This window comes from Acanthopagrus latus, chromosome 16 (genome assembly GCF_904848185.1).
Source record: "Acanthopagrus latus isolate v.2019 chromosome 16, fAcaLat1.1, whole genome shotgun sequence".
In the NCBI taxonomy this organism is placed as follows: Eukaryota; Metazoa; Chordata; class Actinopteri; order Spariformes; family Sparidae; genus Acanthopagrus; species Acanthopagrus latus.
Window position 1 is genome coordinate 9,019,937 of NC_051054.1, and position 27,698 is coordinate 9,047,634.

Consider the following 27,698-nt stretch of genomic DNA (forward strand, 5'->3'; position numbering starts at 1 on the left):
CCTGTTCTTTTTCTCATACTAATTTATTTTCTAGGGTATTTCTGCTCTGGTGTGTCTGGTCCATCGGTCACACAGAGGCAGTTTCCTGTTCCAAAACAAGTTCTGAAGTCAGTCCTCTGGTGTAGGATTTGCCTTTTCTTCATCCCCACCCCTTCAATGGTTTATTTATCTCATCTCCGCAGTTTAAGGATTATATTAGGCTTTAAGCATTTGATCTATTATTTGTAGTATAAACATACAGTATGTTTAACCGCAAACCTGCTATTTAGACTTTTCAGTCTCTTTAGCACAACTCGATGTCTGACAGTGAGCGTCCCATACAGTGAAAAAAAGCATAGAAAATCAACGTAACGCTCCAAGCTGGAAGTATAAAACCAATTATCCCCGCTGTACTTCTTCTCCCATGTCCGTGGCAGCTGTGCCCTGACACAGACACAGTCCATCTGTGCAGGCTGGGAACTGAGACTACTCAGCAAAAGGTTGATGTACTGTAATACATGAAAATCACTCAGTTCCACTCCTGTTTTGACCTCTGGTTCCATTTGGCAGCTCTTACATCCTGTGCTGCACTGCTCACTTGATGGTGAGCCGAAGGCATTGGGGATTTTCCACTTTTAGTTGCAAGATAGCATTCTGTGAACCGGTCAACAATTCTGAGAATTTGTTTTGAAGTCTGAAGTGTTTTATTGTGTTGAAATGCCAGCTGAAACTGGAAGTGGAGATGTTGCATGGGCTACGTTAAACTATTTTTGTCCTTATCGATAAAGCTTTTCAATATACGTTAGAATATGGAAGTAAATGACTGTCACAACTTTCTGGAGCACACACAGACATCTTTAAATAGCTTGTTTTGTGCCACGATGAGTTGAAAACCCAAATATAATCAGTTTTCAAATAAATTACCGAAGAAAAGCCACAAATCTTAACATGTGAGAAGCTGGAACCAGCAGGTATTTAGCATTTTATCGTTTCTGCTATATTAATGACTTCAATGAATTAACTAACAATCAAAAGTGTTTTTGTAGTCAACTGATCAATGTATAGACACGTTTAGCTTTTAAAATACTGTAAAAATCAAAAAGTCAGGTCTGTAGTGACTCCTGAGGCTTCATCTGCCCAGTGAATGGTCACAGTCAGACATGAGCTTGTCCCGTCTAGACAACCTGGATTCACTTCCAACACATTAAACACACACGTACACCTCCTCCCTCTGACAGGAGGCTGTTTTACTCTCCCTGTGAGCCAGCGCACAAAATGTACTTTTCACAACTGACTAACACATGACTGTGGACCTCAGAGCCTGAGGTGGTACAAAAAAAAAAAAGAAATGAGGCTGCTTCTCTCAGCAAAGCACCACTTCAGGCTAACAAGAGTCAGGCTGCTCCACTTAACTGCTGTGGGTTTTTGAGTCAGCACTCCTTTACTACCCTGTGTGGGAAAACTGAAAGACAATAGATGCAGTGACAGTACTTGTTGCATTTGCCTCCACTGCTCTGAAACGTTACAATGAGAAAAATGGACTACCACACAGGAAAGGATGCAGACATCATAGGACAAAAAGAGCACATGAGAATGAGCTTACAGTGGAGAGGGCGTGTTGCAAGTGTCTTATTCTGCACAAACCTTTTTAGACATGTGGGACTGTTTCTTCATCATTTTGGTCCAGCAGATTTATGGCCCATCAACCTGTGGTCTGCTTGACTGGCCCGAGTGTGCTGGTCACTGTTGTCACAACACAGGAGGAGTGTGGTTTGGCTTCACCTTCAGCTCTAAAATTGAAGTGCATTATTATCCACTTTATGGGGGCCTTTTAGCACCTTTTTAGCTCTGATCGATGAGGGGAACTTCTGACACTCTTATTAAGCCGCTGGAGTTGGTACCATTTGAGAAACCAGAGCAAGCTAGACTTTGTAAGTATCCAAGCCGAAAAAAACACCCTCCATTCAGGCATTTCTGCTACAAAACACATGAATGTGCGCTGACTGTCCACACCAACTGACCTAGAGCTTTTGTTCGCCGGCTATTTGTGAGTTCATTCCGCAAGTTCGTTTCAGGTTTTTTCTTTCTAATGAATACATAGATGGAGCAAAATAGTCTTCATGATCGACCTCAGTCTACCTGGCCTGGCAGTTGCTGTGTACTGTGGCACGGCACATCACCGTATCCAACTAGCCAACGTGTCAACTCTCTTAATGAGTGTCAACAAAGAACATGGCTAATGTTATTACTCAGCACTGTCAAGCGAGCAGCATGCTAGTGGGAAATTTGAGCTGTGCCACCTCTGTCGTTCTTGTGCGAGTGGCTCACTATTAGTATCAGCAGTACATCCCCTTTGACCGGTCATGAGCAATGAGTGCACGTGCAGAGTACACATGAGCAGACAGATAGGCGGTTAGACAGGCAACTAGGCATTCGGTCGTTATTGATTGCTGTTGGGATGTTCAGAGAGATATATCATTCTTTCCATCAGGTAAAGTTCTTCAGCATAAAATGGGACTGAATGAGTCTTTTTTTTTTTTTTTTTATCTGTTGTTTGCCTTGGAACAAAACCTTTTGATTTATTTGCTCTTGAGTATTGATCAGTCAGCCTTGCAGACTAATGAGGACCCCCCCCCCCACACACAACTTTGAGAAGTACTCAGGGGGGAAAGAAGGTGAAATCACTCCTCTTTAATTTCTTTTGTCCATGTAGGGTCTTAAACTGTTTGCACGGTAAACTTTAGTGCTGTAAAATTAGACTGTGACGGTGTTTGTGATTCTTCTGCGGCTGGCCTTACTCACTGCAGTGAATCATGTGTTCCAAGGAGTAGATCTTGCGAGCCCAGCTGGCTCTCAGTCAAGCCCTCTCTCCACTGGCTCCAGGCCCGGTTACTGCCACATGTCTGCAGGAGGGAAGATTTGGGTCTTATTGTCTAAGGTGTCATATCTAATAATGGAATTTAACCAGCTTTTGTAAGCACTGTGACCGTCACTCAGCCGTCCTCCTCCTCCTCACTCCTGACACCAGCCACATGTATGTGGTGAGTGTGGGAATAGTCTTTTCCCACCAGATCACGATTCTTGAATTATTGCTACAAACATTCAACACTCAACTGTCAGCAGAAATCGAGTGTATCATGCCTCTCACTGAAACATATGAGTAGAGGTGAGTGTTTTTTGTATTTACTCCATCACCTCATTTAGTCATCTTTATCTCTGTGTTTTTGATGATAGTCATACTTTAGCACACTTGAAATCTCCATCATGTCGACTACGCCTCCACTCCCATCATGGGAAAAAACGCACGTCTGTCAATTTATTTACACCACCCACTCTTTTCCCACTTCCTTTTGTTTTCCATGGCGCCTCCAATATTACTTTTACAGGCACGTTTGTACTTTTGTTCCCTCTTCCTCTGATGGATTCTAAACCTGTCACAGGAAGTAGATTGTTACCACACTGAGTCATGGTTTTATGAACATTTTGTGGCTGAAACAATTGCCTTTGAGCAGAAACAATAAAAGATACTATTGTGGATCGTGATCAAAAAAACAAACAAACATTTAAGCTAGATAGTCTGACCATGGTGAGTGAATATCTAGCATGCCCGCTTACATTCCTGTATGGATTTTTAGATTATCTTGAATTGCCATAAAGGTGGAGCTGAAATCTTTTCAGTCATTCTAAAATCCTAAACCTGTCAGCGTGGCTTTTCCATGATATTCCCCACAAAAAAAAGGTTAAATCATATGTTAACATCAAATGTTCAAATGTATTTTACTTCTCACCTCCAGTCAAGTGATTTCACTAACTTTTATTGCCATTAGGTTAATATTATGAATTGCAATTATTATGCAATTATTTGTTCAATCATGACAGACACACACTTTTGATATTTAGGTATTGAGGAATAATGAAAGATTATAATAATGAGACTGCACGGATATTAGAATTATTACAAATGTGTTAGTAGGCGTGCAGTGACTTTTTCTCTACCAGCATTCTCTAAAGATAGAAGAAAAACAGATTTCCTTGAAATCAAAATATATATAGAGTATCTATTTTCTTTTTTTATTTGACTATATTGTATTGAAGTTTAAAATTCTGGCTTCGTGTCCACCTTAATAGAAGTTATGCTATGTAAGTTTCACGGAGATAATTCATCATCAGACATTTTCCTGCGTATGAGTTTGGTATTGCTAATAGGTAAGTTCCTTTGACGATGAGATCATAAGCCTGAACGACAAAGTGACATCGTAGTAAAATGCCACATGCCTCTGCAGTGCCTCAACAGGAGACGCAGTCCTACCCAAGTATGCAGGCAGTCTGATACACACTTCACCGTGTGTGTGTGTGTGTGTGTGTGTGTGTGTGTGTGTGTGTGTGTGTGTGTGTGTGTGTGTGTGTGTGTGTGTGTTTGGCCTCCTCGCTCGGCTCAGTGGGGCTAAAGCTCGGCAGCACGCCTGCAGCTCACATGGCTGTATAAGGGCACAGGGATTGTGCTTCACCGCTGCAGCAGAGCGGGAACAGAGGAGGAGGGAGAGAGAGGGAGAGAGAGAGAGAGAGGGAGAGAGGGTGAGCTCCCATCTGGTAGTTCTTAAAACTCCTGGAATGCTTTTGCTTTAGTTACACAAACTAAACAAGATTTCTCACTAAGCCAAGACGTTCTCTCTCTCTCCCCTTGAGCTTGTGCTGTCCTCAACACCCTCTGCAACCTGTCTATCAGCCCGCAACACCTTTCCAATCCTTCATCTTTAGACTTATCTCGGTGGACGTGAGAAAGTGAATATTTTGGCAACTGGTCTGCACATAACAAAGTGAAAATAACAAAAAAAGTAAGCTTTTGTTTAATTAATATATGTGGAATTCTGAGCAAAAAACAAATCCAGCTGAGGATCCAGATGTGCTCGCTTCTAGACTAGCACCATCTATCCTAGTCCTGACACATTCTGGCCTACTCACTGCTCGCATCAGAACCATCCCATCTTAAAACATCATTGCGGTGCTGAGTGATGGTTCCCTGGTCTCCAACCCAGAAGGGAAAGAAGCTGCTCTGTTTTAGTCATTATATGTCTTACTGTCCTGCTCGCACACAGTTGGGATGTGGTTGTTTATTTCATTTACAGCATCTCTGTATCCTCAAGAATGACTTTTTGGTGCTTTTGTGAAACCTGCGCTGTCTTATTACTGGCCAACAGCAACTGAGTACTGTTTTAATGTGTGTGCGAGAGGAAAAGTTGGAGGAAAAGGGGGTAAGGAGGAGATGGAGGTTGTGTCTGCCATGTCTCAGTTGGGGATTACAGTTAAAGTGAGATTTGTTGGGGCCATGAGAAAAGGGATTTGCAATTTTCCACCCCTCGTGTGCACAGCTGTCTACAGTTCTTACCCATCTCTTCTGTCCCTTGGCTTTCTCCTACACTTTGACTTTTTTATCCTCAATTATTTCTTGTGAATCTCAGTCGCCTTCATTTTACCGTATTCGCCTACATTGTCTGCGCACTTTTGCGAGAGGTCATGTGGTTTATTTGAAGCCTGTAGTTGAAACAACACAAATGACTTGCTTTTAAGTGACTTGTTGTGAGGCAAGCTTATGTTTATGTGGCATGAAATGAACTTTCTTGCTCTCTGCCTCTCTCTCCCTCCAGATATCCGCCACCCAGAGGAGCTATCTCTACTGCGTAAGCCCCGTGATCCCAAGAAGAAGAAGAAAAAGCTGGAGGAGGCGGAGGAGGATGATCTGGAGCTGGAGGGTCCGCTGTTAACCCCCGGATCAGGTGAGCTGATGGATAGCATTTCCTACGTGGAAGTACTTATACTCTGCTCAAAGGAATCAGTGAGTGGTAAAAGGGAAGGAAAACATGTCTTCCTTGAAATAAAAAAACAAATAAGTTTATGCACATGTTAAGATGATGTGTTGGAAGAGATCTGGCTCCTGCAAACTTCAAGTTAAAGGTTCAAGTTCTGCTTTGAAGTAATTATGGAGCATTGGGTTTTATTTTTGTTTTTCATTGTGGAAAGTAATAATCTCGTTTCCCTCAAGCAGCAGGTTGAATAGCAGGTTTCCCTGCCGCTGTGGAGAATCCTCCATTCTTTTTTGCGTCCTAATTGCGCCCGTGGTTCTCGAACCGCTAAGATAACTCCAGATTGCTGCACTGTGCCTCCAGTGACCAAATATGAATGTGTGAGTTTGAGGCCTGCATGGGATCCGCAGCCCCGGCTCCCGATTCCTTGGCAGGGAGGACCAAGGATGGTTGAGATTCCACACATAGTTGGTCACGCTGCCATTTTAAACCCAAACCAGGCTACACGACTGCACTTCTACTGGCCCTCCTTCTCCTCCCTCCTTCTGCCAGTGATGGGAGAGTTACAACCATGTGAGCGGGGTGGAGCAGAACAAAACAGGCTGTGCTGCTGTCACAGAGTTAGCATTAAGCAAAGTGGCTAATTCTTTGAGACAGGCTGAATGGGACTCTTTGTGTCGATTGAGTCTCTTCTTCTCCGGCCTCTGGTCTGTCCGCTGGTGTCTTAGACTCATCTCAGCATGCACATATATTTATATATGCTCCCATGTTAGTGGAAAGAGGCCTGAACAGTCTCTGTGAGCTCGGTCAACCATCACAATTCTCTCACGAAAAAACACATTTTGCTGACCTTGATGCTAGTTTCAGATTTTGTATTTACGGTATTTCCCATGGATGGGGGGGAAAAAAAAAAAAAAAAAAAAAAGCAGCAACGTTCCATTTTTATGAGCAGCGCATGATGATCACACCCAAAGTTGCATCATGAAATTTCAAGGCTTCATCAGGAAACATTTTGTTTTTCGCTGTGGTCACACTCTATAGGTGGTGCAGAGAAACAGAGTTTCAGCAGGAATGTGCAGAATCTGTTTACTGTCACTGTCTCCCTGCGCGTGAGCGTGCACACACAGATACACACTTCCTCTCTCCTCCCGATTAGATTGCATGCTTCAGTCAGAGAGTTTATCTCATTGCCAAGTTGTAAGGCGTTATTTTGTCCCTTGTAGAGAAGGACTGACCGCTCCGCTCAGATTGCCTGATAGGAGTCACAAGTCTTTGCTTGGAGGCAGCGATGCAGTCAGAACTGCAGCACTGTACAGCCAGCTCCTTCTGCACACTCCACAGCACTGTAGAGATGAAATAAAGGAGGGCTCACTTCTCCTCAACCATGCTCTCACTGATTAGAGAAAATTCTTTTAGATACTCTAATCATATTTAGAGCTGCAGCGATGAATCCATTACTCAATTTCAAGCAAGAAATGACAAGAATTCATGGAATCCAGCCTCTCAGATAAGTTTTTATCTGATTTTGTGTCTTTTTTGATAGAAAACTGAATATCTTTGGGTTATGGATTATTTGGACGAAATAAGACTTTTGATCACCTTAAACTTTAGGAACTCCTGATTTGCACTTTTTAGAATTACTATTCTGAGGCTTGTTTGATTAATTGTTCATTTGGTAATGAAATGATCATTATTTAGCTAGATTTTTCTCCACTTACCTTTGCTTTCAAGGGCCTTTTGGCTTTCAGTTGAACCAAGTTTAAGATGACTTGTTTCTAGTTGACACTGCTGGTAAAGCAAATTGAAAATAAGAAATACATTCTTTATGTTGTGGCTTTGATACTTACTGTGCAGAGTACTTTACATGTACTGCACATCAAACCTGAGAACAGACATGGGTGGATGGTGACTACGTGACCAATTATTTATACTCTATACTGGCAATCTTTTTCCAAAACCTTAACCTCTACCCTTCAGTGTAGTGTTTATTGTAGGAAACTCCCTGTCCCCTGTCTGTCTGTCTGTCATGTCAAGTGCCCACAGAATTGGTCATTTTTCTTGAAAAAAAAACAAAAAACATGTTACTAATCCTCAGCTGTTGTCACAACTTGGACTGATGTTGGCCATGATGCCAGTCCATTGAGTCCCTCTGGGTTCTACCACAGCTTGACGTGACTGTTGTATCTAATTATCTCCGCTGTCAGTGCGGAGAATGACATACCTCAGAGAGCCAGTGATTTCTATTTGTGATGCAGTTTATACATGCAGGGCTGGGTCACGTTGACCAACGCCTCGCCTGTGTTTTCAATCAGTCATGCTGCATTGGATTGCTATGAATGGGGTGGATGGAAAACGACAGAACCTCACTAGTCATTCCAGGGTGACCTCCCTCTGCGAAAGAGGCTAAACTGAGTCATCGGCCACTTTGAGGCGAGCAGTTGGCAGTGCCCGTGGAAATGCCACGGATCTCCCCATTCTTGTATTTCTCTACTTTTGTCTTTTTCTATTTCCTCCTGTCCTCGTAGAGTTTTCAGTATCCTAAATCTGTCCACTTGATGTTTTGTTCCCATTTCGCTTCTTCCCTTCCACCTCTTTCCTGTCTTTCCCTCTCTTACTCTTTCTCCTTTCATCCTAGCCTCTGAGATAATATACATCGGACCTGTCAAAGGTAAGCTTTCCTCTTCCTCTGTCCTTTACTCTTCGGCACTGCTTCCTCGCCCTCGCCTTCCCCTTCCTCCCTTCCCTCCACCGCTCAACTGCCCCTCCCTCAGCTGGAGCTGGAGTGTTGAGGTCACATGACATGTGTAACCTTTTGGACTAGAAGCCGAGTCACCTGACTGCCCCTGCACAGAGGAAGTCAGCTGATTCGGGTTGTCACATGATAGACGCTTCGCATCTCATTAGAAATTAGCTCACTTGAGGCCTGCTCACTGCTCCTGCTGACTGTTTTGCAGGATAGCTGATCACTTTTTGTGAAAGCAGTGTTTACTGAGACGGTCATAAATAATTTTGCTATAGTTTCTTTATTATAGGATAACTCCTGTTGGTCCATGTAATCATGAATACACACCACAACCAATAGACCGCACACAACGAGCTTTACATGAAAATCGAATCCACAAGAGACACTTTCATTTATTGACAACCCTGTCTTGGTTTACTTCTAGTCTTAACAGCCTGTGGTGGTCCAACTCCATCCATCTAAACCCTCAATGAATCCCCAGTGTGGGAGCATTAGGGAGTCAAGTCATGCTAACATTCTTTGTGCCTCTTAGTCTGTATGAGATAGTCCGTAAACAGGATGGACGGGAGGCCTTGTTGTGTTTTTAATGGGCTGCCAGCTTTCAACTTGCACATCTTTCTGGATATTTGGGATTCCTCAAGAGAGACTCTATGGTGGATGGGAGTACTCTCCCTGACCTGATGAACTCAGCATTAGTGGAAAAACCTTGAAGGAACCACTGAATAACACCCTTCCCCCCCACAAGGGATGGGTGGCCATAGCCCAGCACTCTGTTCTCATGACCTCAGCTCGCAAACACAAACACACACACACACGTGCACACTCACAAACACAAACCAAGCCCACTTCCTGATTTCAGAAGGGATTTAGAGGTTTAGCCAGTGTTGCTTCTTGACCTAGGCCCTGCAGAGGGAGAGAGGGGCTGGAGGGGTATGGGGACAAAAATGCTCCCACAAGGCCAACCAACAGGAAGTGCAAACAGCTTGTTTCAGCCAAAATCCAGAGTAATTTAAAAGGAAAATAGACAGATACTTTAACATTTAAATTGCTTTTTTCAATCAAGATGTGTTATAAAATTAAAAAAAACAAACATGTTTTTTCATCATAGTCCATGTGTCCTCCTCCTGTATGTTTCCGTTCCCTCTCTCCTCTCTGTGGCGCATTGTGCAGTAGTTTGCTGTGTGCAGTGCATTCCTGCAGGTTTTTTGACTGTGAGTAAGTGGGCGACCCCGATCATGTTCTGCAACATCTGCATGCTGATCCACATCAATCCCGCCATCAGCAGGAGGACATTGTTGAAGCCACTCATCTGCAAAGTGTGGGCTGATAGTCACGTGGTGATGTTGACTGCTAGCTGGCCTGGCTAGGCTGCAAGTGTGTGTGTGTACGTGTGTGCGTGTGCTGTTTTAAAATACACACCCCTCTTTTTTCACTTAGTGATGCTGTTTGTAGATGTATAGTATTTGTGAATGTACACTTCTTACAGACTGATGATTCAGTGTGAAAGAACAGTTAGATTCACTTATAAGTTATGTAATTAATATTCTTCTTTACATTAATGTGATTTTAACTGGTGGCTGTGTGTTTTCAGGGAGCATCTACTCCAGCCCTGGCTTGTACAGTAAGACTATGACCCCCACCTATGACTCCAGAGATGGCAGCCCGCTGTCGCCCACCTCTGCCTGGTTCGGGGACAGCCCCCTTTCTGAGGGCAATCCCAGCATCCTCGCTGTCAGCCAGCCAATCTCCTCACCAGACATCCTGGTCAAACTCTACAAGCCCCAATCCCTTCTGGATAAAGCCAAAATCAACCAGGGGTGAGATGAACTTTGCTTAGTGGTTTGGTGGTTTGGTAAAACTGCTCGTAGTTGAAAGTGCTGTGGTGGGATTGGAGTATATTTAGAGCTGTGCAGCTGACCAAAAAGGCTTGCAGAAGGCTGCAGAGAGATTATCTCTGAGGATATGTTAATTTTCTGTGTACAGGTGGTTGGACTCATCCAGGTCTCTGATGGAGCAGGATGTAAAGGAGAATGAGGTGCTGCTGCTGAGGTTCAAATACCACAGTTTCTTTGACCTCAACCCTAAGGTGCGTCCCACACACGAACAAACAAAAATACAGTTTCAGCCTGAAAATGGAATCCCTAAGGTCGTTTGTAAAGGTCATAATCTGCCAGTAAATGACTCATATCAGAGTTGTGTAATAGGGTCCCCAGTGAGCACAGCCATCTTAGATGCTACTACAGGCATGTTCGTCAGTGTGATTCTGATCAAACGCATTTTAAGAATAATTTTATGGATGTTGGAGCCTATAAAAGTAAAAATGTACGTACTTTGACAGGGACCTCCATCGTCTTTACACATCTAAGTCTGTTTACACGTCTACTTCCCAAAATGTGAAAAAAAATATCAATTAAAAAATATTTAAAAAATGATGGTGTTAGAGAAAGTGATCTTACCAGATTTTTGTAGTCCACTACTCATCTCTACTTGAGGGTAGTTGCTCAAGAATCAAAGCCAGCAGTGTTATAGAAATACAGTGCTGGTGCAGTGCTCTGTTTTTGAAAAAACAGTCATGATGCCACTTATGTCTTCTTATTAGTGATTCTTCCAAATATAGTTGAGTGTATCAGAGAGCTTAAGACTGTGTTTACTCACAGCTTGTTCGTTTGCTTGTTAACGTCTCCCCACAGTATGATGCCATCCGAGTGAACCAGCTCTATGAACAGGCCAAGTGGGCCATCCTGCTGGAGGAAATTGAGTGCACGGAGGAGGAAATGATGATGTTTGCTGCCCTGCAGGTAAAGAGAGAGTGTGTGTGTGTGTCTCTGTGTGTGAATGCCTGATCTCAGTTTTCCCGTTACAGCGTTGTTTTGTCAGGGTCTGAAATCTAAAGACCCGCAGTCCTTTTTTCATTCGTCGATGGGCACATTGCCTTTTCAACCACAAGCTAATGAATTGGATGGGCGTCCGGCCCAGAGCTGAGCCATATGGCTGCCAGATCTGCCGCTGCATGCATATTAAAACTTGGCTATTGTACAGTGATGCAGAAGAGTTAATGGGGGCATTATCACACATTATTCCCAATGGGCCTCTCCATTTGCCTGAATCTCAATCAATTACCTTTTATTTCTGAGTCATAGTTAACAGAAAAAGAAGAGTCATTAGGCTTTTGAACAAATAATGAAAGCAATTAACTTTAAAGACATGAATGTACCCCACTTTTTGTCTACGTGAGGCAAGTTTCACTTTTAATGCCTGGAAACCAGACTATGTGAGTCATCAGACAAAGAAGATAAAACGTTATATCCTAGTTTTCCTAAATGTTCATGTTGATGTATTCTTACAACATTAAATTATCCTAAGTTGATCCTTATCCATCAAAACTTGAGGGGGCTTGCTGAAGATCTGAACATAGAGTCACACAAATCAAGTTAACACACAAATTATTTTTGAGTCTCGTCTAAGGAGACGGAGGAGAAATGGGAAGAAGTGGAAGTGATATACAGATGTGACGCCCTTTAGCCCCCTCAGGTAGCCCCCTGTACCCTGGGGGTGGTGCACTTGCTATTCCTGACCCTCATAAACTGCGAGTGCCAAGACCTGAGGACGCCACCCTGTCCTCACCCCCGGGGTAATTATAGAGTATCTCGGGCCACAGCACCCAGTGCCTCGGCCCAGACCACCCGACCCCCCGGCGAGACCCTGTCTCATAGACCTGCTCACATTCTTCTAAAAGCCCTCTTACACTCTGAGGTGTAAGGTGTGTTTCATCAGACCGGTTATAATTACTCTTAACTGGTTTCTTGTTACTCTTCCTGAGAGAGATGCTAATCCGAGTTGGGTGTTTAGACTGGCGGCTACTCTGTCACTACCTGTCTGTTAGCGGTTTGCTAGCTGCTACTATGTTTCAGCTGGATACTATGAGCTCAGGGGATTTTAGCTAATGTTTCACTGGTGATACATGGGGTCTAAATACAGAGCATGATTGTCTACAACCAGAATGTTGCTATGATGCTATTATCTGGATGTTTAATGTTACCAGCACATATAAATGAGGTAGTCAGGAGTCAAGAAAAAGTGACTGACCTTTGGGGCATAGGTTGGACATTGTACCTCAGCCACTCATAAAACCGAACCGGAAACAACCCCCTCCCCCTAGTTTTTAAAAGACTGTCAGGATGAAATAGGCGGAGGAGTGGAGCGTCATGTCGAGCCCTTTGTCCTACATTCTGTAACCGTAGCTGGTTAAAGCCTCACATATCTTCCTCGTACTCTGCCTCTGTATCTCTCACTCTCTCGACAGCTGTTCATTCATATATTGGTGGGGGGTTGTTGAGGGGTTGACATTATAAATGCCATTTGTCAACAAGTTGTATTTAGTGTCTGTGACTCACACTGAGAGGGAAACATGGTCAGGTTCTCAGGATAGATGTGGGTGATTAGTCTGTTAAATGTTACTAGCCTTGCTAGAATTATTGATCTTGTTTTATGTTCTAATGTACACAATGAATTGGATAATGACATGATTGAATGATCAGGCACCTTCCTTTAAGATTGTGTGTTTATTTGTTTGTTCATAATACATGTCACAAGGAGCATCACATTTCCGCAGCATTTAAAGATATGATTTTGTGATGGAAGAATATGATAAGTTTCTGATGGCAGATAAATTGTGTCTACTTATGACTGCTTTCTGACTGCTTAAAGCTTAAGTTTAAACCGGGGAAAGTGTCAGGGACGGTCATTTAGGAACATCCTGAGTTCTCAATAATGGCCCCATCCTGCTGAATCAGTGTTTGAGGTTTCTAAAGAATGTTTCTTATTCTAGTTTAACATGCGTTCACAGGAGAACCATTTTCAGAGCCTGTTACAGTTTAAAGACGTGCTGAGAGAGCATGTTGTACAAGCTCAGTTCTCTCAGTGAGTCATCACCAGCCACTTCACCCTCTCCTCCCTCCTGAAACTAGTCAACTCATCTTCATCTCTTTCAAAGTTAAAAAAAAAAATCATTGTTTCATCGCTGGTAAACTCAATGGTGCATACTGGGCAGCACTTGCTAACATAAAAGCCAACACATGTTAAAGTATTTATGTGGCAATTATCACAGACCAATTCACTTTTATAAGACAAAGTTGGAGGGTTTATGCGTCGGTAGCACACATAGCAGGAAACTTTTATGGATATCAGTAAAAGTTTTTGATGAAGGTGTCGGAACAGCTAACAATTTCTAGCAAAGTGTATCGCTTCCTCTGCCGTCCTGCTCTTTTGTTGCGTCGATATCTTGCAATGGTTGTTGAAGGCGAATCTCGTGCATAGAAACATTCTGGAACTTGAAGATTGTAGGCTGTAGCTGTGCTGTGAAAGGACCTTGACAGCTTTCTCACAGAATCATAAACTTTTTTCAACTAGCCTCTGCTCTCATACATATGAGGATAATTAGATGATTTCTAGATTGTGAAAGGTTTTGAAATCATTAAACTGTTTCATGAATCTCTTTACACTATCCTGTAATATTTTCAAATCTATTGCTTGTGCTATAAATACCATGTACATGTGTAGAATCCCTGGTTTAACACAGAAAATGAAGTGCTCAAAACATGTATGAAAAATGATCCTAACTAGGACTATTTCTTTGTTTTTCTCAGTACCACATCAACAAGCTGTCAATCATGTCTTCAGACAACCACATGAATAACAGCGAGAAGGAGGTGGATGAGGTGGATGCGGCCCTGTCAGACCTGGAGATTACTCTGGAGGGAGGGAAGACGTCCAACACACTGGTACGACAACAGCTTTCACAATCACTGCAGGAAATACCTTTTGGTCGCAGGTTACAAATTCCCAAATTGTCGCGGCTTGGCAGTGCGTTTGACCTTCTGTTTCTCTATTGTATGATGATGACGTCTTCTGTCATCGTGGATAATTAAACAGGAGCGGAAACCTACAGACACTGTACAGTGAGGAGGGGAAATGACGATGAATTTCCCTGAGAGTGCAAAGTTTCACGCTGCTGTTTATGAGGCCTGCATCTGACAAAAGACAAAAGGGGGTGTGAGATATTTGACACTTACGCAAATAAACCCAGCACAGGCTGAACACGTCGAAAATGTGTGTCCATTATTATAGCAGCCGCGACTGACTTTAAGAACTTGTGAAGTTTATACAGCTTATCGGAGGAAACTGAGCTTTGAGATATTGCATAAGAAGTGTTTTCTTTAGCAAGCTCTACTGAGTAGTGACATTGAAAGTGTACAGAGTTGAGTCTGAGGTCATTGTTTTGATTCTTTTTAACCACTTTAACATTAAAATTTTCCAGGTTCATACTAACTAACTGTGTTTTTTTGTTTTTTTTTTGTTCTTTTCTGTTAGGGTGACATCACGTCCATTCCTGAGCTAGCGGACTACGTCAAAGTCTTCAAGTACGTCCACATCCACAGCCACCTCATCCAGACCCCATGCACTTGCACTGTTATCAAAAACAACTGTGCTTGAGTGCGTGCAAAGATTGCATTTGTCCAAAAGATGCTGACTCTGTCAAAGAAGCAGGAAATAAAAAGTTTTGGGGCTAAATGAGCAAGCTGTTGTCTGGTTTGCATCAGTATAATAGGCAGCATTCTTTGCCAAAGGGCATTTGCAGGCTGAGCTTTCAGTTTAGCTTTTCAAAGTGATTACACTTGGACCAAGCATATTTTTAACCATATTCATTTTTGGCTTCAAGCCTCTGCTGACAGGCAGGTGGCCCCTGGGGTGGTTGTCTCATAAAATGTATAAACCACAGGGGGCGATATGAAGAGGCATTTCCTCTCTAATGGTTTTCCATTAATGTTCACATCCAACGCTGGCTCCTTTTCCTGTTCACCTCGCTGACGTTGCATTTGAGATGCCCTCTTTTTCTCCTCCCTCCTTTTGAACTCCTCTATGATCTCCCCTCCCCCACTCTCCCTCTTGACCACTAATAAAGAAAAGGGGGTGGGTTTTTTTTCCATCTGAAGTCTAACATGTCTACCTCTGTCTGTTTTATATATTTTCCAGACCCAAGAAACTGACACTGAAGGGCTATAAGCAATACTGGTGCACGTTCAAGGACATCACAATTTCCTGTTACAAGAGCAAAGAGGAAGCACATGGGACACCTGCTCACCAAATGAATCTTAGAGGTGCGAACACACAGGAGATGTCATTTCATATCCATGCAGGAATGTTAATGATACATATGGTGGTGTTTTTAAAGAATGGGTGTGACCTTTTGGCCTCTTCTCCCACTCTGCATTTTGGCTTCCATGCGTAGGTTGTGAGGTAACTCCAGATGTTAACATCTCGGGTCAGAAATTCAACATCAAGTTGCTAATCCCTGTGGCTGATGGCATGAATGAGATCTGGCTCCGGTGTGACACAGTAAGACTCAAGTTTTAGTGCACCATTTACGATCGTTTTTCTTTTTGGCCGATTCCTAAATATCAGTGTTTGACTTTCCTCTACTCCAGGAGAAACAGTACGCCCACTGGATGGCTGCGTGTCGCTTGGCCTCCAAAGGCAAGACCATGGCCGACAGCTCTTACAACCTGGAGGTCCAGAACATTCTGTCCTTCCTCAAGATGCAACACATGAACCCTGACCCTCAGTTCATTGAGCCAATCACCACAGACATCAACCCAGAGTGCCTGGTGTCCCCGCGCTACCTGAAGAAGTACAAGAACAAGCAGGTAAGCCTTCGGCACACTGTCTTTCTGTCACTGTGTATTGTGTGAGCTTGTGTACTTGTTTGATGAGTCGGTTGTGGAGTTTAGACGAACAGCGTCTGATGCTTCCCAGATGGGCGCCTCCTGGCATCGGGCTTGTCTTGCACTGGAATGCAGCCTCCCTCTACTCCCCCCTCTTTAACTCTCCTCCTCTTCCCTCCATTCCTTCTCCCCACCCCCACCCCTCTGTCCGAGGGGAAACCAGGACAGCAGACATCCAAACCACTCAACAAGAGTACAGTAGAGCTGCTTCATATCGGACTGTAATGGATACTTCCTCCGCGCCAGCCTTTGTGCTTGGAGACAGACGAGTGGAGATCTCAGTCATTGAGCGTGTAGGTGATAAATTAATCTGGCAAGAACCAGAATGTATTTGTCGAAACACAACGCTAAGGAGCGACCGCGGCAAACATTTTAACAACCAGGTGTGAGGCTTACGCACTGAGAATGAATTGACTTTCTTGCAAGCGTTAGGTAAAGTCCACAATGTGCCCAGCGGATTTGCATGCAAGCAACAGGCTGGTGTGTGTACAATGGAACAGCTGAGCACACGGCTGCCATAGCCGTGTTAGCTGGGGATGGGTGAGGGAGGGAGGGAGGGAGGAGGCGGGTGTTACCTCCTCGTAGCTTACTCACTCAATCTGGATTTGTTTAAGTTGTAGTAGAAAAGTGGAATGTTGCTAGGAGGTTAAAGAGATATTTGGAGGGTGTCGATGGTACAGTAAGTGATGACTCAGGAACAGTCTGGGCCAAAGCCTGAAATATACTGGATGTCTAAAGAGAGGGAGAGGTGGACAGGAAGATTGATTCAGGTCTTGCACATGGTCGTTAACGTGGCTGGTTGAGTCTGTGTGCTGTAGGCAAGTTCTTCTAGTGGGCCACAATAGAAATCAGGCTTGTTCTTGTCTCTGTGATATTTGTGTTCCCATTCATATGGGACTGCTGTAATCTCTGTACGTCACTGTTCAGAAAATGCGCTTTCACACACTGCGCTGCTAAAAAAAATTAAGAATGAACTGAAAATGACAGAAGTGCTCAATACAGTTTCAGTTCTCTTTCTCGTTATGTGTCACTTGTCCTCCCTTTTCACTCAGGAAATCCCTCTATTGTGGGTTTGAGAGAAAAAGATGAGTCATGATTCTCTTTTAAAGACTTATATCTCAATGAGAGGTGATCTTAGAAATCTGAAACCCAAATCTTGACAATATGACTCCTTGTAGCGAAAGACCAGCTTCTGTGTTCCTCATGTAACCCACGTTGTCGTGTCACTGTGTTGGTCCAGTAGAGAGACAAGTACTGGTCCACTCCTTGGTTAGCTTCTGCTCCACAAGCATTCAGATCTTTCTCTACTGTTATTTGCCTCAGAGGATTTATTTCATTGGTTCTTCCTGTAAATCTGAAACATGATTCTGAAGATATTCTACAGTCTAAGACGCTAACCAGCCCAGCATTTAAATCAAAGATGAAACATTAATCATTCTGCGCGCCATCAAAACCTTATGACCTGTGGTTATCCAATGTGAAACATGATCGCTGTTGTTTTATCTTGGTTGAAATCGTGAGCTGCTCAGATGTCACAGTCCACTGTCCACTGACCCATATTCTTTAGAATATGGACATAAAACTCAAATATCATGTGTCAGCTTTTCTCAGAAGGACAAATGGGAAAAAAACTTGCATGACATAATACTTTGCCTGGAATAGAAGCTAGCATGAACAGGGAGCTTTTCTAGGACAAGGGTGTGTGTCTGTCTGGGGCAGTGTGTTCTTTATCACTCCCAGTCCCGCTCTGATCGGGGGTATCCCCAGGCGCAACATGAAATAGTCGTGGCATTATGTACGATATGTGTATGTGCCCGCACACACACACTCATGCACATGTGTACTTGCGTGTAGAGGGCGTGGGGCACCAGGAAATGAGCCATGCCCGAGAATGCTGCGCGGGAAAAACTGTCTGGGAAAAGCCCGCGACCCCTCCCCACCTCCCTTACACTGGACTTCCTGTTTCAGGACTGGTCCGGAGAGACTTCCGTGCGGCAGCTCCCGGCGGATACATACACACACACACAATTTTTAGATTAGTTGGACCAGTGTGGCCTCTGGTCAAATCTATACGTTTACACCAGAGAAAAGCAAACATTGGCGACATGATAATAAACTCCTGGAGGACGGTGTCATGGCACTCCTTCATCCCGGTGCTGCTTAGTACACACCACCATCTTGTGGATGAAAGGGGAATTAAGGAGAAGCTGTGTGATTATTTTAATGGCCTCATTGTGAAGGCTTGTTAACAATAAACAGACATTATTTAGACCTGTAATGTACTGCTCCCACTTCCTGGACGATGAACCACACAAATTTTTGTGTAAACTCCCTCTTTTCTCTCATAAATGACAGAATCTGACTGCTGTTGTGCTCTCTCTCTCCCTCCTGTGGCTGAATACTGCATGACTCCCAACATCCCCTTTCCCCACTGCGTTTCTGTTTTTGCAATTTTGACCTCCTACTTTGTTTTTGGATCTTCTCCCTTCGACATTGATCTTACTTGCCTGTTCTCTTTGTCCAATCTTTCCTTCTTTTCTCTCCTGTTGTTTGCGCCTCCTTCATTCCTCCGTGTCCCTCTTCCATTCCCTCCTCCCATCTTCAGCCAGGCTCTATCAGGGACTTGGTAAGTTGAGTCATGTGTCCACCGGGTGCCTTTTTAAGTCTTAGATACCTTGTGTGTGTGCATGAATGTGCAAGCTCTGAACACTTTTTGTGTCCGGGTCGCCTCACCTAACCATCAGTAACGCAGCTGTCATGTCATAGTGGCCGGTAGTCACAATAGAATAGATCCTTGGTGTTAGTGTGTTTGTCATCCGTTTAATGTTTTTCGGGAGCCATCAGACATGGAATGGACACTTTAATCTATAAAAGAGATGCATCGATTTTTCCAGCCTTCTTTTGATGGAAAACCCAATTTGTATGTTCCAAATAAAACACTGGCTAATAAAGAACTAATAAAAATTGGCCAGCCGTCAGTTAGCAGACAGCATATGTGTAGATGTGACCGGTAATGAATTGGATGTCTGACACTGACCTGCCCGCCACGATCACAGCCGTTATTGCAGAAAACTGCCTGATTCCAGTCCCTGGCAGGTAGATTAGTGCACCTCTTATCAATACAACCACTGGGCGTTTGTGTTGCTACGTTAGTGGTATGGAAAAGCAGAGAAGGTACAAAAAAACAGGATATTCAGTCAAATAAATGGACCTCGCAGGCTCTATGCATGTTTTAGCCCATTAAATTTAAGTTCCATATTCAACAAACCAACCATTTTTCAGAACGACTCAGAAGTTTTCTTAGATTGATAGAAGCTTTAATGTGTTTTTACTTTTCTGTCTGTACAATATGAAAGACTATAAACCTTGAATGCCAGGAATCCATCACAGTAAAGATCTTTTTGTTTGTTGTCTTATTTTTATGTGGATGTGCTCTCGAGAAGCTGCAACAAGTCTCTAAATTGCTTCCGCACAACAACGAAATGATCGAGCTCATCCACAAATCCCCGACACCCACATTTGATTTGTTTTTTCCTTCTAAATTTTATTTTTATGACACAGCTTGAGAATGCAGCGCAAATCGGCATCTGGCTGAAGCATGTGGGAGTTTTTCGAAATGAAGTTCACTGTGATGGATAAATTACGTCTGCTGGTTTTTAAACTGCGATCACAAACCAAGAAAAGCGCATCCATAACCCTCAAACTCTTAGAAGGCAGGTCACTCCAGGTGATACACTGCTCCCCCTAGTTGAATACACACATGCATGCACGCTCGCACAGACTGGCAGCTTTTTTGGCTCATTAACTCTAGTCTGGCTCCTCGGGGGGCTCATCGGTTCATATTTGTTTGTCTGTGCCGTGTGAAGTAGACTGTTACTGTGACAGCTCTCTGGTTATTGGCTTACAGTTTCTGTGCTGATGGCTTTATGGAAGCAGCCACGGCTTGTTTACACAGTGTGTGTGTGCGTGTGTGTGTGTTTGGACATGGGTGCATCAGGTGGTTGAAGTGTGGCGATGGGATGCATTTGTTATAAAAGTTTGGAGTCTAAAGTTGTGTGTGTAATGAGTGCGATTGTGTATTTGTCAGATTTCCGCCCGGATCCTTGAAGCCCACCAGAACGTGGCCCAGATGAGTCTCATCGAGGCCAAGATGCGCTTCATCCAGGCGTGGCAGTCCCTGCCTGAGTTTGGAATCACTCATTTCCTTGCCAAGTACGTTTGGTCATACCTGTTAAATGTCTTTTATATTCTATGATAACAAATCCATGCCTATACCCAGAAGATAAAATCCCTGAATGTGGAAAATCTAGTAAAACAGCTATTACGAGTGCTCATTTGGGAGAAGCAGTTTAAGTATGATCAAAACTACACACTTTGATTTAACCGTGGATCCTCTTCTTCTCCTCTGCAGGTTCCAGGGTGGAAAGCGGGAGGAGCTGATCGGCATCACCTACAACCGTCTGATCCGGATGGATGCCAGCACTGGAGATGCTATCAAGACCTGGCGCTTCAGCAACATGAAACAGTGGAACGTCAACTGGGAGATCAAGATGGTAGGGAACCCACCGAATACCCTTAAATATGATTTATACTGCACTATTTTAAGACTATTGTCACTCAGTGTTGGAGGTTAATTTGAGTCAATTAAGGGGAAGAATTTAAGACATTCAACTCTAATGTATATGTAAACATGATGTCATTCGAGTCGGCATCAGTTGGGACTGAAGATTGCAAGTGTGAAAAGTGTTAAAAGATGCAAGCTCGCCAGACCAGTGCAGCCCACTCCTCATCTCTGTTTGAGACTAGCTCCTTAAAGTTAGCCTCTATTGGCATAACGCAGCCAAATGAGGCCAACTGAGCTGCTCTGTGGGTTATGTAGGCACCAGGTTTTGACATAGAAGACACATGGAATAAAACAGCCTTTTCTGGTTCTGCTGCATCAGTTTTGACAATTATTGTTTGTTGCAAACTGTCTAATGTACGTCTGACAATGTCAGAATTATATGCCACATTTTTGGGAGTTTTCTTTGAAGTCAATTAGTAGATAATCGGAACAAAAATAACAACATTTCTGGTTGTCAGACATAGTTATTTTCTGGTTTTCCTCATCTTAAAAAGTAAATTGAAATGTGTGATTTGATTGGCAACACCAACAAGTCAGGCCAAGTTGATTGGAGCATTAAGATAAATTAACTGAAAGCTTCTTAAGCTGCACAGAGGTACACGGTTTGTTGTTTGAATCTACAGCACTAGCAAGCCTTCCACAACGCTGGAGCATTGCTCACCTGAGGAAAAACCACCCATGTGGAAAATTATCTGGATACCATCAGAAGTAATCAAAGGGAACATGATGCATCTGTAGCAAACAAATTACAGTAATGGCTCATTCATAGCGTCTGCAGGAGGAGCATGATTGCATTTTGCCTGTTTTCACTGAATCGTGACTGACGTGCTCTGCTCTGCGTGCTCCAGGTGACGGTGGAGTTTGCAGACGAGCCCAGTCTGTCCTTCATCTGCGCCGAGGTGGACTGTAAGGTGGTGCACGAGTTCATCGGTGGCTACATCTTCCTGTCCACGCGTGCCAAGGACCAGAACGAGTCCCTAGACGAGGAGATGTTCTATAAGCTGACCAGCGGCTGGGTCTGAGCTGCCCAGAACCACCGGGGGTCAACGATTGTAGGTCAAGGGGCCAGGAGGGGAGTGGCTGGGTGTGGGGGTGGGCGGTGGAACCACAGTGTACGGGGTTTATTTTATTCTATTTCTCAGTGTTTTTTTAAATCGTTTGGAGCTGTACTGATGAGTCCAGAACAGCACCACTATCGCCATGGCTGACAGTTTTTATTGTTGTAGGTTTTTTTTTTTTTTTTGCATTAATGCTGACAAGGTCATTTGTTACAACACTAATATTGTGGTGAATGGATGAACTTTTTCGAAAACCCCTGTGGTTGAGCAGAAGCCTTACACAAACCCGAACCAGGGAAGCCTCTCTGTTTTCCTATAACGACGACGATGACCACCACCTGCCTCCTCTCCTCCTGGGCTGATGGCCATCAACTTACGTCCATGACAACCCTTTAAAACCAATCAGATTTAATCCCAAAGAATCTCTTTCTTTCTCTCTTTCTCTCTCTCTATCTCTCGCTGTTGTTTTTTTTCTCTCTTCTAGAACTGGACTAAAGGAGCTGACAGAAAAAACTGTCATTAAAACGTACATCATAAATTGTGGTGCCACGGATATTTACAGCTATATCAAATTATTTATCCTAAAAGACAGATTTTATCAGACAGCAGTGGCCACTGATCACAGCACTACATGTCCATCCTATCCGCTCTATGAAGGGTTTAGTCTCTTTGAAGTCACATGTAAGCACTTCGACACTATACAAGTCCTGTTTATGAATAAGCTGTTATTAAAATTTCCTTTTTGCTTTTCATTGTCTTTTGTTTCAGAGCTTGTCCAGAGCGATTTTGAAATCTCGTTGTACTAGCCGACAGGTGTGACGTCGAGGAGCCTCGGTTTTGTTTTGTATTTAATAGTCTGCAAACAGTGAGCGTGTCTGAAAAACACACTACGGTTCAGTTCACTAGGATGAGTGTTTTGTGGGTTTGAACGTCTTTTTCCATTTTCTGTTAAAGACCTCTGTGCAAAAAATGATCATCTTAAAAAGTCATTGATTCTAGTTACGTGTATGCAGAGTTTCTTACAGGTCCAGTGTCTGGGATTTAGTGGCATCTAGCGGTGAGGTTGCAGATTGTAATCAGTTGAGTACACTACACGTTCGTCTGTTCTGGACTATACACTAACAACAAGCAAAATTCTGAATAGTATTTTCTGTTTCTGCCCCTTAATCCAAACAAATCCTGCACACAGGACCTTTAAACAAAACTTTGAAAGAAGTTACATGACTTTTTAAGATGCCTCCCTCAATTTTAGACAGCCCCCCCTCCTTTTTTGAAGGAAACGCTTTTTTCCTCTTCTGACCTGCAAGTGCACATTCAAAACCTCATGTGCCAAACTGCATTCATACTTTGCCAAACGTATCTGTTAATGGCTGCTGTTCTGACCACAGTTACAAGCTACTAAATCTCAACAGCATGTTTGGAATTGCATCCAGAGATGTAGAAAGCCCTGACGCCTCATCGCTTAAGTGCATGTACACTACATGACAGGAGGGGCTCATCACTCCCAAGCTCCACCTCTTTAGTTTTATCGCCATTCTGTTTCTCACACCATATAGTATTATTATTGTTATTATATTATAGTTTTTATCATTACACACCAGCAAAAGGTCACCAAGTTTGAAGAATGAATATGCAACTTTTTTTTTTCTGTCCTCAGTATGAAGGATCAGTAAATGAAGTATTATTTTTTTTGTAACTAATGTAAAAACACAAACATTTTATAGAATTGTACAGTTTTTTTTCCTGCTCTTTTGGGAAAGAGGGGGGGGAAGCCATCTGTCAACATGTGTAGTATTCAGAATTGCGCCTGCTTATGTTGTGGTCTTACTGAGTTTTCAGATGAAGATATATATGAATATATATGAAGATAACACTAGTCTCAAACTCCAGGTTTGATTTAAGATATTTGTCGAGTACATATTATAATTTTTTTTTTAATACAGATATGTATGCCTTCTCAATGTGCTCTCTTTTTTCTCGCATTTCAGCTTCATTTTATTGATTTTTCTTTCTCTTCTACCACTTGTGGATCACAATGTCTGTTCGTGGCCCTGAGTTGTGTTTTTTAGCTCAATCTTTAGACTGACAGTGATGCTTAATCTGCTGCAAATTTGATTTGCTCAGCGCCTGTTTTTAAAAGAAAAAAATACTTCACTTATTCGTCTGGTTTTGTCACTAAATGAAGTGTGCCATTTAATAATGTCCGTATGAAGGAAGCCTACATTGTTTAGACCCTGGAGTTTGAGACAAATCGGCAAAAGTGAACAGAGGTAAGAGAAAACCAAGCCTGGTCTGTGTTTATTTTCTCTGATGTTGTTTTTTTTTGTTTGCCTCCAGTGTCAGGAGCCAGCAGTGCATGTCCTGCTGCTCTGTTTTCTGACTGTAAAAAATGCATTTATTTTAAAAAATAAAGTAATTTTTATTTAAAGACAGTGTCCTCTGGTTTTCCGTTTGCCCTAACACAGAGAGTTCAAAGGGATACAGCTGGTGGGATTCTGTATTACACCTGTCGTCAACAGATTCCCTGTAAATACAGGGACTAACAATGTCGTTGGATAGATTTAAATTATAGAAAGCAGGAAACAAAGGTTTAAGGAAGATGTTTCTGTCATCCCAGCATTAATCATTAATTCCACTAAATCCTACTGACAGCTTTACTTCTGTGTTGAGGATCTAATACACATGTACCCCAAGTTAGAGTTTGGATGCTAGTCTTTTAATATGATAATTGAACATAGAGCACAGAAAAGTAAACTTCACAGCATAACAGTAGCATGCATATCCACAGGCCACCTGCATGCATACATCATGTGCACTGGTCATGTTTCTCCACTAGATAGCAGTGCTTCACCAGCTGTGCTCCCTGCCTCTCCACCTCTTCCCCCAAACTTCTCCAAATCTGACATGTTTACCCGGCGTCCCGGCTGAAAAAACCCCCAAAGTGCCAGATTGAGGAGGAGATTAGATCAGTGAACGCCTGCAGGCAAGTCTGTCTGTTAGCAGGCTTTTTGCCCATAGTGGACATGGCGCACGTCCGTCTGAGGCCCGCTGAGCAGCTGGGACGGGAGGTGCTGGTGGCCGTGATGACTGGGGAGCTGCTCACACCACCTGATGTCTGGTGTGGAACAGCAGCACAGGTTAAATAAGATGCAGATGAGTGTGAGCACAGGTGCGGGTCGTTAGGTAATGATATGATAGGTAATGAATGAATCTTGTGTTATCTGGTTGGTGCGATAAAAACCTGCAGACTCCTCCGCCTTGATAGCACGTTTTTAGAAACCAATGTAAAAGTGTTCATCTGCTCTGCTACCGGCCACATTTCATCCCATTTTACAGAAAGACCCGACCCTGACGTGTCCTATCATTAATGGTTGACATGACGAATCCAGCAGCCCACGAGTTTGTATCCACCCTGCAGTGAGTTATAGAGATTAGATGAGGTGTTCAGCATCGCAGTGGGAACAATGAATTGATTTCTGCAAGAACATCCTGTTCTGGTGGAAGATGAGTCTCAATTCAACACTTAAACCGGCGGTTTTGACGGCAGCAGCTTCCAAGAAAAGCGTCTGAAGCACAATGCAAATCAAGTCATTCGTAAATGGGATTTACACTTGAAGGGCTGCTCTCCTGTAACTACACTGTGTTCGCCATTCCTCAAGTGGGACACGGCCCATTGTGTTTGCACAGTGTTGGATGTAAAGACGTCTCAACGAAGGCTCCACCTAGTGATGTGGAATTTCTCAGAACCCTCGGGGGGTGGGTGATGGGTGATGGGTGGTGGGTGGTTGGATGACGGCCTTGATGCGACAAAAAGGCAAATGCAGTAGGAAACTTGAGGATGACATTTATAGATTGCACTGCTTGCAAACAATTCAAACGCAGGAAGTCGAAACATAAAAGAAGCAACACAATGCGGGGAGCAACGTAGAACCTGTTGCCATTCAGCGCAGCAGCTTCCTGGTTGAATCGGGTGCATAGTTCAGTTTGAGGGAAGTGCTGCACTGCTTTCCTCATTCCTGAAGTTCACAGTCGGTTAAAGGCATTGTTAATGTCAAGGGCATCGCTCGCTAGGAAAGTGTTTCTGACAGTTACCCACTTTCTCTTCCAGAGGACGGACGGCTATAGATGATGTCAGGTATGACAGCAGATGTGCCGATTAGCTCGTTTCACGTAGGCCTTGAAATTTCCTTGAAGAAAAAGTGTCTTTTCTCTCAGACCGATGCTTTGACCTTGTCTGGATACATTTGTATCCTCCTTTTATAATCCGCTGTCAAGAAGGCAATTGTCAGAGTAGATTTTATGGTGGCTGGAGTTTTAGATGTTGCTGCCAAGATGAAAGAAAGTGAGGAGATCCTGCAGGTTTTAGACCATGCGTGGTCCCCTGAGGATGAATTCAATTGATTTTTGTGAAATATACATGTACACAATGAATTGTCCATGTTTTGAATATACATGATTCCAGATGATAAATCTAAATCTAATTACTTTGGTAATGATTTTCATTATTGCAAATATATTCATGGTCCCCAGAGGATGAGTCCCATTGATTATATATTCTTATGACTTTGGTGAACTCCTGACTTGACTCTTGCACAACCATGATGTTCTCTGTGATGGCATTGGGTAACAGTTTATAATAATCATTTATATTAATGGTAAATTCACAGTTAACCTATGAAATGCTTTATAAAGCACACTGATCGATTGAAAAGGTTTATAAACATCAGTGGCAACTTTAAAATGCCAATCCAGATACTGTTTATGGATCATAATAAGTACTATAAAAGTCAGTTGCCATTTTACAATGAGCAGTTGCTTAACAATTGGCATTGTGAGCACACTAGCATGCTCGTGCCACCTCACTGTGTCGAAGAACAGCCTCACAGAGACAAAAGAGTGGCTGTAGACTTGCAGTCTTCCTGTTAAGATTTTATTCATGCCTTTTTCTCTTTAATTGGCTTTGGATATAAAATGACACTTAATGTCCATATGTTTCTTAATTGATGCCATAATGTTATTTTGCAGAGTAAATATTTAGTTAGCCTAATTGAGAGCCTTGGATTTCTTGTTTTTGTAAATCATGAACAAATGTTGTGAACTTTAATCACTAAGCAGTCTGATGTGTTTCCAGAGTGTGCGCTGGATTAATTCCCTCATGTGATTTTTTGCAAAGCCAAACCCGCACTGCACAGCGACACTACTTTTTTTTTCTTCTTTGCTGGAAAAATTAACTCGTCTTACTAAAAAAAAGCCAGGCCATTAAAAGGCAAAAGCCGCATAAACAATGTGATTCACTCTTTTTTCCAGCCCCCTTTCCGTTGCTTCTCGGCTTCAATTCATTCACTACACTCAGTAAGTGGGCTTGACCTCTTTTTAATCCACATGTTAGAAAATGAAAAATCCCCCCAAAAAGAGAACTCACACATGTTATTCCCATTATCCTGGACAGTTCTAGATATGTCTTTGTGGAAAAGCCCCGGTCTGGGCTAAACATCGGAGAGTGCCAAGACTCTTATCTTGATGTCATCATTGAAACTCTGGAGGTGCTAAACTGAGTTTAAAGGCTTTATAAAACATATGTTCAAATCAAATTCTACTAGCTCACAAAATCATGTTCATTCTTGCTGCTGATTAATCCAGTGACGTTAGTCAGGTGGGTATCGGTGAGATCCAGCTATAAACAGATGTAATGGGCCTTTCAGATTCAATTAC

The 27,698-nt window shown here is 43.0% G+C and overlaps 1 protein-coding gene across 5 annotated transcripts in view; it reads left to right on the forward strand.

Moving 5' to 3' along the window:
• fermt2 (fermitin family member 2) overlaps nt 1-24,414 on the forward strand; it is a 42,031-nt gene extending 17,617 nt beyond the window's left edge. For 2 of the 5 annotated variants that reach the window (XM_037071762.1, XM_037071763.1), the window contains exons 4-17: nt 5,625-5,753; nt 8,416-8,448; nt 10,115-10,340; nt 10,507-10,609; nt 11,214-11,321; nt 14,169-14,303; nt 14,893-14,942; nt 15,556-15,680; nt 15,812-15,918; nt 16,008-16,226; nt 18,910-18,930; nt 20,392-20,516; nt 20,716-20,857; nt 21,777-24,414. In XM_037071762.1, the coding sequence (XP_036927657.1) occupies nt 5,625-5,753; nt 8,416-8,448; nt 10,115-10,340; nt 10,507-10,609; nt 11,214-11,321; nt 14,169-14,303; nt 14,893-14,942; nt 15,556-15,680; nt 15,812-15,918; nt 16,008-16,226; nt 18,910-18,930; nt 20,392-20,516; nt 20,716-20,857; nt 21,777-21,950 (1,697 nt within the window). In that variant the 3' untranslated portion in view covers nt 21,951-24,414. The remainder of the gene's footprint in view (nt 1-5,624; nt 5,754-8,415; nt 8,449-10,114; nt 10,341-10,506; nt 10,610-11,213; nt 11,322-14,168; nt 14,304-14,892; nt 14,943-15,555; nt 15,681-15,811; nt 15,919-16,007; nt 16,227-18,909; nt 18,931-20,391; nt 20,517-20,715; nt 20,858-21,776) is intronic. The other 3 variants (XM_037071764.1, XM_037071765.1, XM_037071766.1) reach the window with 3 other exon arrangements.
• Nucleotides 24,415-27,698: the final 3,284 nt, after the last annotated feature.